This window comes from Arvicola amphibius, chromosome 12 (assembly GCF_903992535.2).
Source record: "Arvicola amphibius chromosome 12, mArvAmp1.2, whole genome shotgun sequence".
Lineage (NCBI taxonomy): Eukaryota > Metazoa > Chordata > Mammalia > Rodentia > Cricetidae > Arvicola > Arvicola amphibius.
The window spans coordinates 17772081-17788207 of NC_052058.2; the positions used below are offsets into that span (position 1 = coordinate 17772081).

General features: G+C 44.2%; 1 protein-coding gene across 1 annotated transcript in view; it reads right to left on the reverse strand.

Annotated features, from left to right (window-relative positions):
* The window catches only part of Sdccag8 (SHH signaling and ciliogenesis regulator SDCCAG8), a 194145-nt gene that overhangs the window by 144785 nt on the left and 33233 nt on the right, over window positions 1–16127 (reverse strand). Inside the window, exons 9-10 of the mRNA XM_038348697.1 lie at window positions 10880–11018; window positions 1783–1935 (exon numbers count right to left, since the gene is read on the reverse strand). Coding sequence (XP_038204625.1) covers window positions 1783–1935; window positions 10880–11018 — 292 coding nt within the window. The remainder of the gene's footprint in view (window positions 1–1782; window positions 1936–10879; window positions 11019–16127) is intronic.

A 16127-nucleotide genomic window follows, 5' to 3' on the forward strand; every position in this document is an offset into this window, starting at 1 on the left:
GAACTTTGAAGAATCAAACAGAACAAAGGACTTCTCTGGATAGGAGATGAAGCCCACTCAAACCTGCATAAAAACAAACAGCCAGGCGGTGATGACACACGCCTTTAATCCCAGCACTCGGGAGGCAGAGGTAGGTGGATCTCTGTGAGTTCAAGACTATCTATTCTACAGAGTAAGTTCCAGAACAGCCAAGGCTACACAGAGAAATGCTGTCATGAAAAACCAAAACAAACAAAAGCAACAAAACAAACAAACAGGACAGACTGGTCCTGGATGACTGGGGATGGGCACGGATGTCAGTGAGGTAGGGATGCAAGGGAAAAAGTGAAGGGGGATGAGGCTGAAGAGGCAGGAAAAATGGTGCAGAGACTTTAAGTTTATCTGAGGCTGCAGGGAGACGAGAAGACTTTTAAAGCACAAAACTGAGTTCACCACGGAAGATCATCCCTGCCGGGGGTTTAAAGAACAAGGAAGGGAGCTAAGGTTGGTGGTAATGACACCACAGTGACTGGAAGTGCCTGCCAACAAGGGTAAGAAAACATGACAGGGTAGGGAGAAGGCAATCAAAGTGATGGGATGGGTTTCTAGAACTTGGTGGCAATGAGGGGGAGGCAGCAGCCAAGGGCGGTAAGGTCCCTGTTTGGGACAACATGATGAAGTGTTTCTACTGGGACAAGGAGAAAAAGGGAAGGAGGTGGAGGAGCTCGGTGGAAAATTAAGGCTTTAGTAATCGATATATGGATGAATTAAAGGCAGAGCATTCCCACTTATCTAAATCTACACCTGTTAAACTCTAGAACTGTCTACAAAGCTTTCTGCATGGGTCTCTCATTGTCTTAGAGGACACATCATGACTCTCAAATCAAGGATATGGGTTCAAAGAAATTGCCCCAAAAGTACCTTGTAAGAAAAGAGAAACTAAAAATCTTAAAAGGAAGTACAGCACGAGGGGTAGGGGGAGGGCACCCAGTGATGACATACAGTGAATCCAGTGGCCACCTCCCAGTGATCTCCTGAATCCAAGATGTCACCCCCCATGCCACACCTAACCCCAACATGATCTCCTGCATATATTCTAGTTCTACTCCAATTTATTAACAAGGTGATTTCCCTCAGATATTCATATCATGACAACACTGACCGATATAAAGCCATTCCGTGGCTTAAAGTTACATCTGAATGAAATCTCTAATACTCATGTAGATTTTAAGAGCATGATTTATTCCCCCATATACTTCACACTTCACGCTCCACTATTCTTCCCGAGTCCCTCTGCTCCACCACCTGCCAGTTCTAAAGCCCGACCATGCAGAGCTTCAGCTCCTAAGGGCTTGTGTTTTCCTGGACATGACACTTCCTTCCCCTGAACTCAATTTACCCCCCTGTTCTCAGTCTCACTTCAAACTCCTCCTGACAAGACGCCTTTCATAACTGTCTAGGCTTGAGAGATTTGATCATTTATGAACATGTCTGCTTAGTAGCCACCTTTCCCTAAAGTCTGTACTTTAAGGGACAGCAGCATTGGTTCCGTGACTACATCCCCAGGGCCTCCAACCCATCTGCTGGAGCCGAAAGAGGGGTAGAAAGGGTTGTACGGGGAATTGCAGAAAGCAGCAGGAGGGCTGGATGAGGACTCAGGTGTGCACGCTCCACTGCCAGGAACTCTGCTGCCCTCCTGGCCAGGACAGACTGAAACTGTGAGCCAAAGTCAGCCCTTCCCTCCCTACACTCCACCCCTCAAGATGCAATTCCACGGCCGTGGGAAAGTGTCTGGCATGGTACCTTTGACTCTGCATCCTCTCTCTCCTTGGCTACTTCTTTCTTTATCATCTCCTTCTCAAAAGCCCGTTTCTCTAGCTGAGCGGCAAGCTCCTTTTCCAGTCTTCCTGTCTGCCTCTCCAGCTCACTCTTCAGCTGCTCACACTGGATCAGGGCCTGGCAGACAGAGAATGAGAAGGGGATCAGGAGAGAGAAAGGACCAGCGAGGAGTCAGACAAGTACACGTTCTTCTATCTTAAACAGTTGGGACCCACTCGACAGTCCACTACCATGGACTGTCATAGCAGCATGCCACCCGATGTCACACTTGCTCACAGGTTTCCCCGTCACAGTTGAGGATACAGGACTAGTCAGCTGGAGAGTCCTGCTGGCCCTGAGGTGGCCACAGAGCGCTCAGAATCTGAAAAATGAGTTCAGAAAAGCCAAGTGCCTTGGTATGTGTCGTTATGTGGTGCTAGTGCTTCATGGGAAACACTAATATCTCACGTCCTTGTCATCCAAAGTATTTTCATTCTTTAAATGACACACAGAAAATTAAGTAGATGTTGAAAACTATATTTTATTATATGCAGGCATCTCTTAACACTATTTTAGTAAAGCTTCCTTAATATAACTAAGAATAACACTCCCCTTAAACACAGACTGCTGCCTCCTGTTATCAGGATGGACATCTTTCAGCAACAGTAAAAGTTCATAATTGAAAAAAAATCACAATTTTCCTTTGTTCAAAATTGCCCACAATGTTTTCCAGAAATAAAAATTCCCCTACTTCCTTTCCATTATCTACAATGTCCAGCAATGAAATGGGACTTCAAATCACCATACGAAAACCCAACATAGTTACGATGCTCTGGTGTCTGTCTTCTGACCACTGTTTATGTCTCTGGCACTGACAGCACAGGCCCCACAGAGCACCCAAGCTGTATAAGTTGGACAGTCACAGCTGCTGACAATAGAGATGAAATGTCTCTCGATGCACGCTGTTAGGCTTTATTATAGTTATACTGCTCTCTGCTAAAAGCTAACTCTAGACCGAAAATATCTAGGATCTGCGAACTCTCCTCCCTTCATTAGAAGACATTCACCTTCAGGTCTTTATTTTGGAACGTGTCTGCTATCCTAAAGTATGACAGCCAATTTCACACGTGTCTGGTTAACCAAAACAAACACAATTCTGATTTTAGAAGGTTCATCAACAGAGTTAGTCCCAAGCTAAAGACTAGAGGAATGCCTCAGAAAAATAAATTTAAAACTGATAATAAAAATGAAAAGCATATTTTTTTCATAACTAAATCCCTTGGAGGCTAAAACACTAGGAAATCCTGAATTCTGTGCTTCAAAATACAATTGTCAATGAAAATTACTTTCCATTAATCTCATGAAATCAAACGACAAACCTACAACTTTCCCTGTCGTAATGAAACTACTTGTATAAGAAAATAAAACCAATATAGCCGAAGAAATTCCCACCTGGACAACAACTTAGGCTAAGAACACCTGAGAAACCAGCCCAACCCAGACGACAAGAATGGAAGGAAGAATCCAATCAGCACAGAACAGGAGGAGAGGCCAAGCCATAGGCTGGTTTGGAGGAAAACACAGAATGCAGCTGTAAGTCACATGAGCACACCGTGCTGACCACAGCTGGCCTTCTGCCAGCCACCAGCAAGGGAGTGGTGGGGACAAGGGGAGCACTGAGTAAAACCTTAGGTTACAAACCAGTTATGACATCATTGGGTATGTAATCAATAGTCACACATTTTAAATAGCTTTCATTTTTATTTACTTTTAATTTGACATTTATACCTGGTTGTAATGAGAAAAGCCATGGATTTAGTAACACTTGAAAATAAAAAAATTAGTAATCTGTGTGTGTGTACATGTATGTAGTGAACATATACATATATATGTGCATGTGGAACCCAGAGCCCTCCTCAAATTCTTCTCTACCTTAACTTTAAGACAGGGTTTCCCACTGAACCTGCAGCTCTCCAATTAGACTGGTTGGCGGTCAGGCCCTAGAGATCACCATCTCTCCCCCCACACATTCCCCCTCTGCCCCCAGCACTGACAGTACAGGAGTACACACCTATCTGGCTTTTGATCAGGGCATTGGAATGCAAACTCTGGTCTTAATGCTTGAGCAGCAATTGCTTTACCCTCTGGTCAGGGAGTTTGGAGCCCCTGAGATGTAAAACTGTCTTTTTCCATTGAAGCTCACCTGTGGCTGAGGGGTTCCTACACCTGATACTTAACCCCAATACTTACAAACTATTGCAGGATGATAGTCCTTGTGATTCAAGGGCTCCCATTTATTTCTCTCCACGAGGAAACTAAATCCTCAAAGCTAGGTCACAACTAGGATGGCGCCTCCACTGCGACCTGCACTCGCTTTCCCCGGGGTATCTGGGGAGATGGGTTCTCCTTTTCCTTACCTGGCAGAAATGGCTGTCAGCCTTGAGAATGGGAGAAATTGTGCGTTTCCACGCCAGCAAATTCAACTCAAGATTCCTCCTTTACAGCCATTCCATGCTGTCTCCATCAACACTCTTTTCAAAGTGTAATTTATTGGACTCAGTATTTCTAATTCTAGTTTTAGTAAGCCAAAGGTAACTATTACTATCATAAAGAAGTCAAACATTTTTGAAAACAAAAATGATATATGTCAACTAAGGCTTTAAATCAGGAAACCTATTTAATGACATCTCTAATTCCCCTTCCCAACTGTTACAAATAGTTTCCTAGAAATTCCAGTGAAAAACTCATGAATAATAAATAAGATATTATGAGGATTTACTGTTCACTGTTAATGAACATAAATTTTGAAACCTGAATATGAATTTATTTTTATGAAACAAGACCATTAAATAAAAATGATTATCAACATACTTGAGCTTTTTACTTATAAACAACATATTGCTTTGAATTTATAAATAACTTGTTTACCAGAAATAAGTCCATAAATCTACAGAGACTATTCACACAGGCGTGCACCAGCGACCATGTTCTGAGAAAAGCATCATTATGTAATTTCACACTTACATAAGCCTAGATATTATAGGTCATGTGACTACCTGACGCAATAAGAAACACTCTACACACGAAATGCATAAAGCTACTGCTGGTGCGATACTACACACTGCTTCACAGTGAGATACATACGTATATGTATATGGGTACATCCTCAAGTAACGATAACAGAGCAAATATATAAATAACAACTGTTTTTATTACTGATGCCTACATATCATATAAAACTGTATGTGCTACATTTTAATGCAACAGTAAGCTTGCTTATCTCAGTACCACTACAAACATGCCTGTTAATACCACCATTTCAGTAGATAGGAATTTGTCACCTCTCTTTGGATCTCCCGGGGCCTCTGTCCTGTGTGTGGTCTGTCTTTGTCCAATGGCACTGGCAGCTTGGTTTTGTTCTGCAGCAGACGATGTGCTGTGAGCAGGAGCATTACTTCCATGCCTGTAGCTGGAGCCCAGTGCTCAGTGCTTTTCTGGTAAGTTTTTTCCACTCCGAGTGTGCCAGGCTTTTTTTTTGGGGGGGGGGGCACCAACCAGCTCCCAAATCATGACACGGAGACTTATTATTGGTTTTGAATGCTCTGTCTAGCTTTGGCAGGTTTCTGGCTAATTCTTATAACTTAAATTAACCTGTTTCTCTTCATCTACCTTCTACCTTGGGGCTTATTACTTTTCTCACTTCTTCTCTGTGTGTCTTACTTTCCTGCCGTCTCTGTGTCTTGCTAGCTGGCATCTCTCTCATTCTCTCTTCCTTCCCCTCCTCTCTCAAGCCTAGATTTCTCCTCCTATTTAGTCTCTCTGCCTGACAGCCCCACCCATCCTTTCTCCTGCCTACCTATTGGGCATTCAGCTTTTTATTAAACCAATCAGGTGCCTTAGGCAGGCAAGGTAAAACAGATGCAACATCTTTACATAATTAAACAAATGCAGCATAAACAAAAGAAACACACCTTTACATAGTTAAAATAATATTCTGCGCATAAACAAATGTAACACATCTTTACATAGTTAAACAAATATTCCACAACATCCAAGTTTCTTATTTCTGCTTTTTTGATTCTACCACAATCCAAGACAGAATAATGGAGAAATTCAAAACAAACGAACAAACCAACACTTCTTTAACCTACTATATTGACATTTTTAAAGAAAACCTTCCTTAGTGGGTTATCTCACTTCTGCTGTGCCCAGCCCATTTCCCCAAGCCTGTGCCTCTGCCCAGTGCTCAGCCGCTGCACCGAGGACCGTCAGCCAGGCTGGAGGCCCGTGAACTTTACAGCTGTTTCTTGGAATTTTATCAATCCAGCACCACAAACCCTCTGCCATTCACTTTTCTTTTTAAGAACTATCTCCGGTTGCAATAATTTACACTTTCCAGTAAAACCTTTCACTGAGCTTGCTCTGCATTAGAGGCTTTCTAAGTGGCTGGCACAGCATCATCCCATTATCCCCAGGAAGAAATTTTAAGGGGTTCTTAGCACTTGGGTGCTTTCAAACATAAATAATTTGCCCATATCACAGATCTAGAAAGTGGAAGAGTAGAGATTTGATGGACTGTAGTTTCACACCATTACCTGAAAATGACATTGTGGTCTTCTCATCAGATAAAACACTATGGGTATTTTCACAGTTACTACAAATGTAAACAATGGAATAAAGCATTGTCTTTTACCTGGCATGCAATACAAATAATGGCCACTAGATGGCAACAAACACCAAGAAACTAAGAAACACATACCTCCTGCCTTGTATTAAAAAGTAGTTCTAAACTGAAAATATCCATGCTCACTATCTTTTAAGACTCTCAACAGAAAAATTCCTATGTCTTTTCAGAACTTTAGGCGAAAGCTCCTAGACTTGCACCACATCACGTCAACCAGCCGTTGCCTCCATTCCTATCACTTGAGTGAAAATGCAGATTCACGGTATGCGATTCCTCCGTGCACCTTCTCCCTCCCTCCCTCCCTCCCTCCCTCTTTCCTTCTTCTTCTCTGTACCACACACCCTGACTGCAGTTTCCCCGCCCTCCACTCTTCCCAGTTCCCCCTCCCCAGACCACCACCCCTCTCCTGATGATCCACTCCTCCTATGGCTCCCTGCAGAAAGGACTGGACCCTGAGGGATATCCACCAAACGGCATAACAAAGTACAAGACTAGGCATGAACCCTCATATCAAGGCTGGGTGAGGCAACCCAGCAGGCTGAAAAACGTCCCAAGAGCAGGCAAAAGAGTCAGAGACAACCCATTCCCACTCTAGGAGCCCACAAGAACATCAAGCTAACAGCCATAACACACACGCAGGCCCAGAGCAAACCCATCATGGCTCCAAAACTGCTGCTTCGGTTTTCCAGCCCTATTTAGTAGATTCTGTGGGCCATGTGCTCCTGCTGTCCTCCATTCCTCTGGCTCTGACAATTTTTCCTCCACCACTTCCACGAGGTTCCCAAAGCTCCAAGGGTAGAGACCTGATGAAAATCTCCAATTCTGGCTCTTTCCCTGCCTCATGTTTACTGTGGGCCTCTGCATCTGCCCCATTAGCTGCCAGAGGTAGCCTCTCTGATGACAATTAAGCTAGCTCATTCTTAACCATTACATTTCAAAAGGTATTAATTATTTAATATCAAATTTATAGCTAATTTTTTTTTCGAGACAGGGTTTCCCTGTAGTTTCTAGAGCCTGTCCTGGAACTAGCTCTTGTAGACCAGGCTGGCCTCGAACTCAGAGATCCACCTGCCTCTGCCTCCCGAGTGCTGGGATTAAAGGCGTGCCCCACCACTGCCCGGCCTATAGCTAAAATTATTAATTTCTCTTCAACAAACATTAGTCGTGCAATGAATATGCAAAAGGCATGTGAGAAACACAGGGCTAGACATAATAGTCTTTCAAACAGCTAGGAAAAGTCACCACGACTTTATGTAACAACAGTGGGGGTCAGAGACGCAGAGATTAATTCAAACAAGAAGCAGGGAAGTTTCTACAAAGACTGCCACCTGAATTGAGCCTCCTCTGACAAACGTGTTTGTCACACAGGAGCACAAAGCAATTGGTGCTGGCCCAGTGGACCCATGAAAATGCTGAGTCATAACTCACGTTCTTCGTTGTCTGAGTGTGGGGAGAGGTGACTCCAGGACAGTCAGAGAGCAGCCGACTGAAGGCTCTGAAAGGCCAGCCAGGGAAGTAGTACATTCGACATGGGAGTTCCCTCAGTGGGAGTGTTTACAATTCAGGAACACTAAGACAATGCAAAGGACAGGCTGGAACAGAGAGATGCCCAAGAAAAAGCAAACAGAGGGCTACTGCCACAGTCTGCACACACGACGGAAGGGCACAGAAAAAACAGAGGTAGAGGAGGTGAAAAGGTAGGCACAGCCGAACGGGGAACTCTGCAGAGAAACAGCACGGGGAATGAGAAAGTCATGGTCGGGGTGGGGCAAGGCTGGAGGGATTTTAAGGACTGTCGTCTAGGAAGATGGAGGGCATTACTCAACAAACAGTGGATGGGGAGAAGTGGGAGAGGAAAGCTTGGCTGTGTGGAAGACACCAGCAGCGTACGTCTAGGAGCGGCAAGAAAAGAAGCTCCAGGGAGCAGTGATGGGGAAGCCTCAGGCAGGGGTGTTCACGGACATGGGTGAAGGAGATCAGAGAAGGAGATGATAAAGAAAGTAGCCAAGGAGAGAGAGGATGCAGAGTCAAAGGTACCATGCTAGACACTTTCCCACGGTCGTGGATGGAATCTGAGGGTGGAGTGTGTGGCTTTGGCCCACAGTTCAGTCTGTCCTGTGGGGAGGGCAGCAGAGTCCCTGGAGTGGAAACAGCCACGGAGGCTCCTTCTGTCTTGACAGATGCCTGGGGTCAGACGTGGGGCCAGACTGAAACATGCAGAGCCCATCCACAGTGACCTGCCTCCGCCAGTCACACTTGTCCCCAGAGTCCCCCAGCTTCCTCAAACAAAGCCACCAGCTAGGGACCAAGTTTTGAAAAGTGTGAGCATAACAGGGGCATTTCAGCTCAAACCAGAGCAGGCAGTGGAGCCTTAACAACGGCACATTTGACGGCCCTGCAGGGAGGAGCAGTTCTCAGCTCAAACTTGACGTGTGAGTTTCATGAAGGGAAAAGAAAGTCTTCCAGAAACTATGACTTGACTGAAAGCCGGGGTTGAAGAGGGGACAGGGTCCTGTTTTCTAGTCTGGGCACTGTAGTGGACTACAGTGTTTTTCAGTGAGAAACATACAGGATGGATGGTAGAAACAATGAGTGTCCTTTGAGGCCATAAAATTCTTATTTAGGTGTGAAGGAAAAGCCCAACCGGAAATAAAGAGAATGACAGTCAGAAGGAGGGGCTGAAGTGAAGACATGGGGTGAGCAAGGCTGGGCGCAGAGGAGCAGGAGGAAAGGCTTGGGCTGGTGACTAGTTTCAGAATTTGTGGTCTTAGTTTCTGTGACACACAGAGAGAAAAGGATCAGGAGTTATGGGGCCTGGCGTGGCAGCTGTTCCATATACTAAATGGATCCCGAAACCTTCATGAGCAATGGCTGGAGATGAACAGAGGAGGAGTCAGAAGCTAAAGCTCCTCAGTGTCCAGGAACATCTCGGGTCAGCTCCCACTGGGGAAGAGTAGAGAAACTGTGACGAGTTCGGTAAATCCAAGTCCTCCAGCAGAGGCCCTGGGGACAAAGGAAAAGTCAGGAGAGCTGAACTCTCGTGATGTCCGAACCAGCTGAGTTGAGAAGAGAAGGAACATGCGAGGGAGTTGGGTCACAAGTGGACCCATTTGGAAAGGAAATCAGCAAAGAGTGAGAGTCAACCAGCCTGGGAATATTACAGAGGACCGAAGAGGGCAATGGATAGGCAATGGCTGTGATGGCCCTGAACACAGAGTCAATCAGCTCTGATTCATAACATTTCCATAAACACTGATAGAACTACATATTGAGTGCCCCTTTCTCCAAGGTGTCTGGCTACAGGTCTTTCAAATTTTATATTCTTCATACGTTGCAGTATGTGTAGTTTGAATGTAACTGGCCCCCATAATTTCAATGGGACTGGCACTATTAGGAGGTGTGACTTTGTTGGAGGAAGTGTGTCACTGTGGGGGAGGGATTTGAGGTTTCCTATGCTCAGGATACTGGTCAGTGTTTCAGTCAAGTTCCTTTGCCTGAAAGATATAGGACTCTGAGCTACTTCTCAGTACACGTCTGCCTGTGTGCTGCCATGCTCCCTGCCATGATGACAATGGACTAAACCTTTGAAACTGTAAGTGGCCTCCCTAGCTAAGTGCTTTCATTTATAAGAGCTGCATGGTCATGGTATCTTCACAGCAAGAAAATCCTAAGACACAGTTCTGTCTAGAATTTACTAGATGAGCACACATATGCCAAAACCACACATCTAAAATGTCAAGTATTAAACACTTGAAGTACGCCAGTGACATATCAAAGGGAAATGCAGAACAACTTTGATTAAAGTATGATCCTCAACCACAATAATCAATCAATAGTAACCTTCAGTTATTCAAAGTGTCTAGAACACTGGTCACTTAGTATGAACTATTATTTTATTACTATGGCCAGGTACAACTAATTCAGCTCACAATGAATCTAAGTTACATCAAAAGACGCTACTGAACACACATGTGTGATTAACACTGGCATATTTCGATGTCCCAACAGTTCCTGCTTACACAGAGGAGAAACATTTGCCTTTAGTCAAACAGGATCAAAGATACACAGGTGAGTTGGTGCTGAGACTGTCACAGCCCTGAAAGCGCTGGGGAGACAAGCACAGATTAAGCACGCCAAAGCACTTCCCATATTGTTCTATGATCTCCGAACAGCAATAGGACAGACATATTTGCAGAGGAATAAGAATTCTCCAAATAGAAAGTTTGCTTAATTTAGAGAAGTCAACAGTGGTGGACTGGCATCTGTTTTGTGTGTTTGGAATTAATTTAGCTATTAAAACAATCAAAGAAACATACATGGGGAAACAGCGGCTGTGAACTGTACCCATTGGGGAAACAGTGGCTGTGAACTGTACCCATTTCCAGCCATCAGACTTGCCTTGGTCTTTTCAAAGCTGGCCTCCTCGGTCATCTGCACAGCGTGCTTCACCTGTTTGTAGGCACTTGTCTCTCTCTGCTGCACTTCTGCCAAGCTGCTCCGCACAGACACTAGCGCAGACATTAAGTCATCCCTCTCTCTGTCAGTACAAGAAGAACACCCACATGAGAAGTGACCATGTGATCGTGTACTCAGAAGTCAGAAGAAAGGAAAGCATTCGTGTGTATCAGAAGAACTGCTACTGAGGGCCCAGCATGGATGACAGCGCAGCCCAGAGAATGACCCTCTGTCCTCCCTCAGCGAGTGGCAGGCAGAGCAGCCTGAAAGGCTGAGGCGCTCATGGCGGGAGCACAGCTGCATGGGACAATAGGCTTCTGTGGAAAGGGCTGGCACATGCGGGGCCATCCGGCAAAGCCTCAGAAAGAGCGAATGGCTGAGAAAAGGAAATGGAGGAGCTGGGAAAGGCAGCCAAGTTCAGAAGACCGCGCTGCACATCAAAGGCAGCCTCTCGACAAGGAGTCAGGGAAAGATTTACAGTTTCTGAAGAGGAACCAGGGTCTGCCTCCTTAGCAGGGCGGATGCAGAGCAGTGCAGGACTGCTACTCCTGCTTGCCTGAACGAATGCAAACCCGTCCCTCTGCATCTTTCTCACGGGCCTCATGGTTTTCCTTCCCTTCCAGTTAAATTCACTCCGCTAGTTATGAACAAACCTGTAGTCCGTTCACTTCTTCTTTGCACTTCAGCGGGCAGGTTCTGTGGGACCCTCAAGCCCTCCACTCAAGTTTAACAAAATCTTGGCCACTGGTTTTGATCCTGAGTAAGCTTCACCCATTCCTAAGCAAATTTCAGATGTACACTAAGATAAGCCGCTTATTGGGGGGCAGCATTAAGCAGAATACTAATTTTGATGCATGTAAAATAGTAGGATCCAGCTTCACAGGTTAAATAAACTCCAGATCAAATTCTCAGGATACTTTGGAACTTATCATTGTATAAAAATCTCCAGTAGAGGGGGCTACAGAGACCTGGGTTCCGCAGCTCCACTGAGTGACTCACAAAGCTGTAGGTTTAGTTCCTCCCTTGGGATCCAAGGCCTTCTTCTACCTGCCACAATCATCGTGTGCATGTGGTACACATACAGACAAGCTGGCACATATATATGTAAAATAAAAATAAAATTTAAAAACATTACATGTTCAGTGAGCCAAAGAGAAAGATAAGGTGGTCTGTTTTCTACATAAACAGCAGAATGCCAAGCCCGCTGGACTGTACACATGCCATCACGTACACTGTCAAGATGACCAGCTACGCAGGGCAGTACCCAAACTGCTAAAATCAAAGCTCACAGTTTGCTTGCCACTGCCAGATTCCAAACTGTCAGAGAAGAAACAACTGGGATTAAAAAGAAAACCAAACATTAATTTAGAAGATTGCAAACACTGAGTCTGAATGCCCTTCTAAACTAACCAATAATTCCTTTTAACAAATCTCCCGAAGACAAGAATTTAAACTATTTGTGGTTATTTGGAAAACAGTCATATTTTAAGAAACATGGAATGCTGAACACATTCATAAAAGCCCTTTTTGTTAAAAAAATGTTACAAACAGCACGAAATTCATAGAATTATGATGAGCTTCCCTTTAGAGCTTCCTGATTTGTTTGAAATTGATGAAAATTACTCAATTTTTATTCTAAATGAAATAAAAAACAGTTAATTATTCTGACTGAATATTATGAAACACAATAATTATGTGGAAAGTGGAAGACTCCAAAGCAGATTAAACTATTCTAAAGTAAAAGATAAACTGAATGCAAGCAAAGTAGAATTTGTGCTTATCTGAGATGCAAAAAAAGTGAGATAAAAGGGGACTAGCCTTGTAGGACACACAATCCAAAAGGACTGTGATCCCAGAAGAAAACTTTCCTGTATGGCTCACAATCTGAGAATTGTGGGGTCACCTCCCTTAGGCCTCTGAGGGCTACTGAGAAGCAGAAGTTATAACTCAGTGACATCCTTTATCTGCCCTGAAGCTACAATATCACAAAGATAGCTGCCAACTCCGAAGAGAACGGCAAGCAGTTCAGTGTGTGGACAAGTTAGCAGATGCCACAAGGCCAAGGTCTAACAGATCTGCTTCTCATGGGAGACATCTCTAATCCACTTAGTCTATTTGGGGGGCATCCACTTATCAAGACTGGCATTTGTCACGTAATAGATGCTCAACAGAGTAAATGACAGAAAGAACAAATGTACAGGGCCTACAAGATGTCTTGCTGGGGAAAACGCTTGCTGTAAGTGAGGCCTGATAAGCCAGCTAGATCCCAAGGACCTGCACAGTGGAAGAAATGAACCAACTCCCGAGTTCTCTGACCTTCACTTATGTGCCATGTGTGCTCCCACAAACATATGCACACACAATACTTCAATGTAAAATTAAAAAATTAAAATTTAAAAACTTTAGAATACTTTAATCTGCCTTGGAGTCTACTACTTTTCCATATTAAATAAAACCAAAAAGCTCAAGGGTATGAATATGGAAATCTCCAACAGGAAGATTTCAAAAGTGACCCCAAGAGAAAGTTCCCACTGTCATAATACTGTGCGATTTAAATGGAAAAGGTTGTTTTTATTTAAAAAGCAGAGTCAAAGTTAGTTCTTCTAGTTCAAGATGTTTCAGAATGTAAATCCATCTACTCTTAAGCTATGGAAAATTATTAAAGATGAACCCAAGCACAGATGTTTCATTAATCATCTTTCAGAAGATGGCAAAACGAGTAACTGAACATCTGCAGAGACTGGCCTGACCGGCTCCAGCTTCCTCCCATGACCACTGGCAACAAGGCAGAATCATCCCAGCCAGCAGCTTAGGATCCTACTCTTAGCTGCAGCTCGCCTCTGGCTGGGTTCCATCTCCGCTTCCTGCTTCCTCAACTACCCAACAGCTGATGCTCAGGAAACAAAGAGCTTTGCGTGGCAGCCCAGGCTTCCGCCACCCCATCTTCATCTGCCTGACATCTTAGCTGATCTCGTTTCTCACCCAACATTTGTCTCTTGCATCCAACAAGACTACTGGTTAGCTGTTCTTCAGAACTATGAAGTCACCATGGCAGGCAGCCAGGTGGACTATTGGGCAGTTGTATTCCTGCCCCTGGAGCCGTGCTCGGAGGGCAAATCCAGTGCTAGGCTGAGGATGTTCTCACAGAGGGACAGACACATGTGACATCATCTTCCAAGGCAAAGTTCCATAAGTCCTTAAAAGCAGCATATGGGTGACTTCAGGGACTCAGCCAGGGAGCGTCCTAAGGAAATGGCTGACCACATGATGTTAAGCTCATCCTATTCCACAGCCTGGTGTGAGCAGTTAGGGCAGAAAGACACCACCGGAACACAGCTGGAAGTCCTGGCCGGAAAGGCCTGCGCTAGCAGTCACTGGTGACCGTAGTACATTAGGAACCTCATGCAGCACTCAAAGCAGGCAAAGACCCCGAGTGCCTTTAGCCATGTGCGCAAATACACAAGGACAGGGCTGCTTTAAGAGACGAGTACCAACTTTACCTTGAAATGTGAAATAACTAGGGAATGTCATCGGCAGTTTTAAGTATTTATAATAAGCATCATTTTAATCAGCATTAGTACTACTGGTTTGAAAGGAAAGTCCAGAAAGCTGATGAAGCATTTCTTTGTTCCCATTTCTGGAAAGCTCCCTGCTGCTGCCACTCAAAGCCAACTGGACAGAAGCCAGCCAAGGATCCCAAAATGGATTGAATCCCAGGCAGCACTATGGGAAACATTTCTCAGAAAAAAAAGATAAAGTAACCAGCATTTCACCAGGATTTCTCTGACAATTTTCAACTACCGCCTTGATTACTACTGACATGTGATCACTAAGAAAAGGAATAAGAGAATTAAATATTACTTTGACCTACTTTCCAGTACACAGCAGCCCAAGTGGAAGGCACTTCAGAAGAACTTAAGTCAACTTAAGAATCACAACCAATACCAACAAATATTAAGTTACTCACTACAAATCCCTATATGCCCAATATAAAACACCACAAACATATGGCTGGTCTGGTCCCCAGGTTTTGCCTCATCCCCCCTTCTGCCATGCAAGTCACCCCTGAATCACACATCCAAGTAGTACTTGCTGGAGGGTGGAGTGAGTCAGCTGACAACCAGCTTCATAAGGCCATATTTCAAAAAGGCTACAGCAACCTCTTTGGATTTATCATATTTAAGGTCCAATTTTTGAATTCTACCTAAAACCACGCAGCATGTACCGACTTCAAGTACACGAAGCTAGAAACCCAAACCTGACCAATGCTGGGTGCCTCCCAAAGTCAGCGTGCCACTCAGTGGGCAACAGTGTGCAGTATAAGTTGGAAAGGTTAAAAGCCAGAGTAGACAAAGAGAGCCGTACAACCCCCAAACCCCTAAAAAGTTACAAAGCAGAGACCTTTCACCCTTTTCTGTTTCTAAAGTGGAACACGGAGCACACTGCTGACACAGCAGAAACGGGAGCTAGGCGGGCTGGCACTTCCTTTCTGAGGCAGAGTCGATCTTAAGACAGTGACAACAGAATCCATAACTGGCAAGAACCTAATTACTAAATGAAAGCCAGATGCTCAACCACAGTAACCACCGTAGCCTCTGCTCACCACTGTGAACACCGTAGCCCCTGCTCACGATGGTAAACATTGTAGCCTCTGCTCACCATGGTAAACATTGTAGCCCCTGCTCACCATAGTAAACATTGTAGCCTCTGCTCACCATTGTAAACATTGTAGCCTCTGCTCACCATGGTAAACATTGTAGCCTCTGCTCACCATTGTAAACATTGTAGCCTCTGCTCACCATTGTAAACATTGTAGCCTCTGCTCACCATTGTATACATTGTAGCCTCTGCTCACCATTGTATACATTGTAGCCTCTGCTCACCATTGTATACATTGTGGCCATTTTATTTGTTGGGTAATTTTACTAAACCAGTTAAAACTACCTTTGAAAATCTACTTAATATAAAATATTTTTTATTTTTATTTTTTATAACATATCCATGTAAAATTAATTACCAAAGACTATTTGAAACAAATCTGGAATTCTAGTCGCCTTTTTACTTTAACCATTGCTAAACATCTGGTGTCTAGTCTTTCAAATCAATTTCTATGAACCTAGAGGAAATGTCTAATATTGTATTTGACCTAGAAAATCCAACGGCTTTGCACTGGTGTTAGTTTTATTTACTT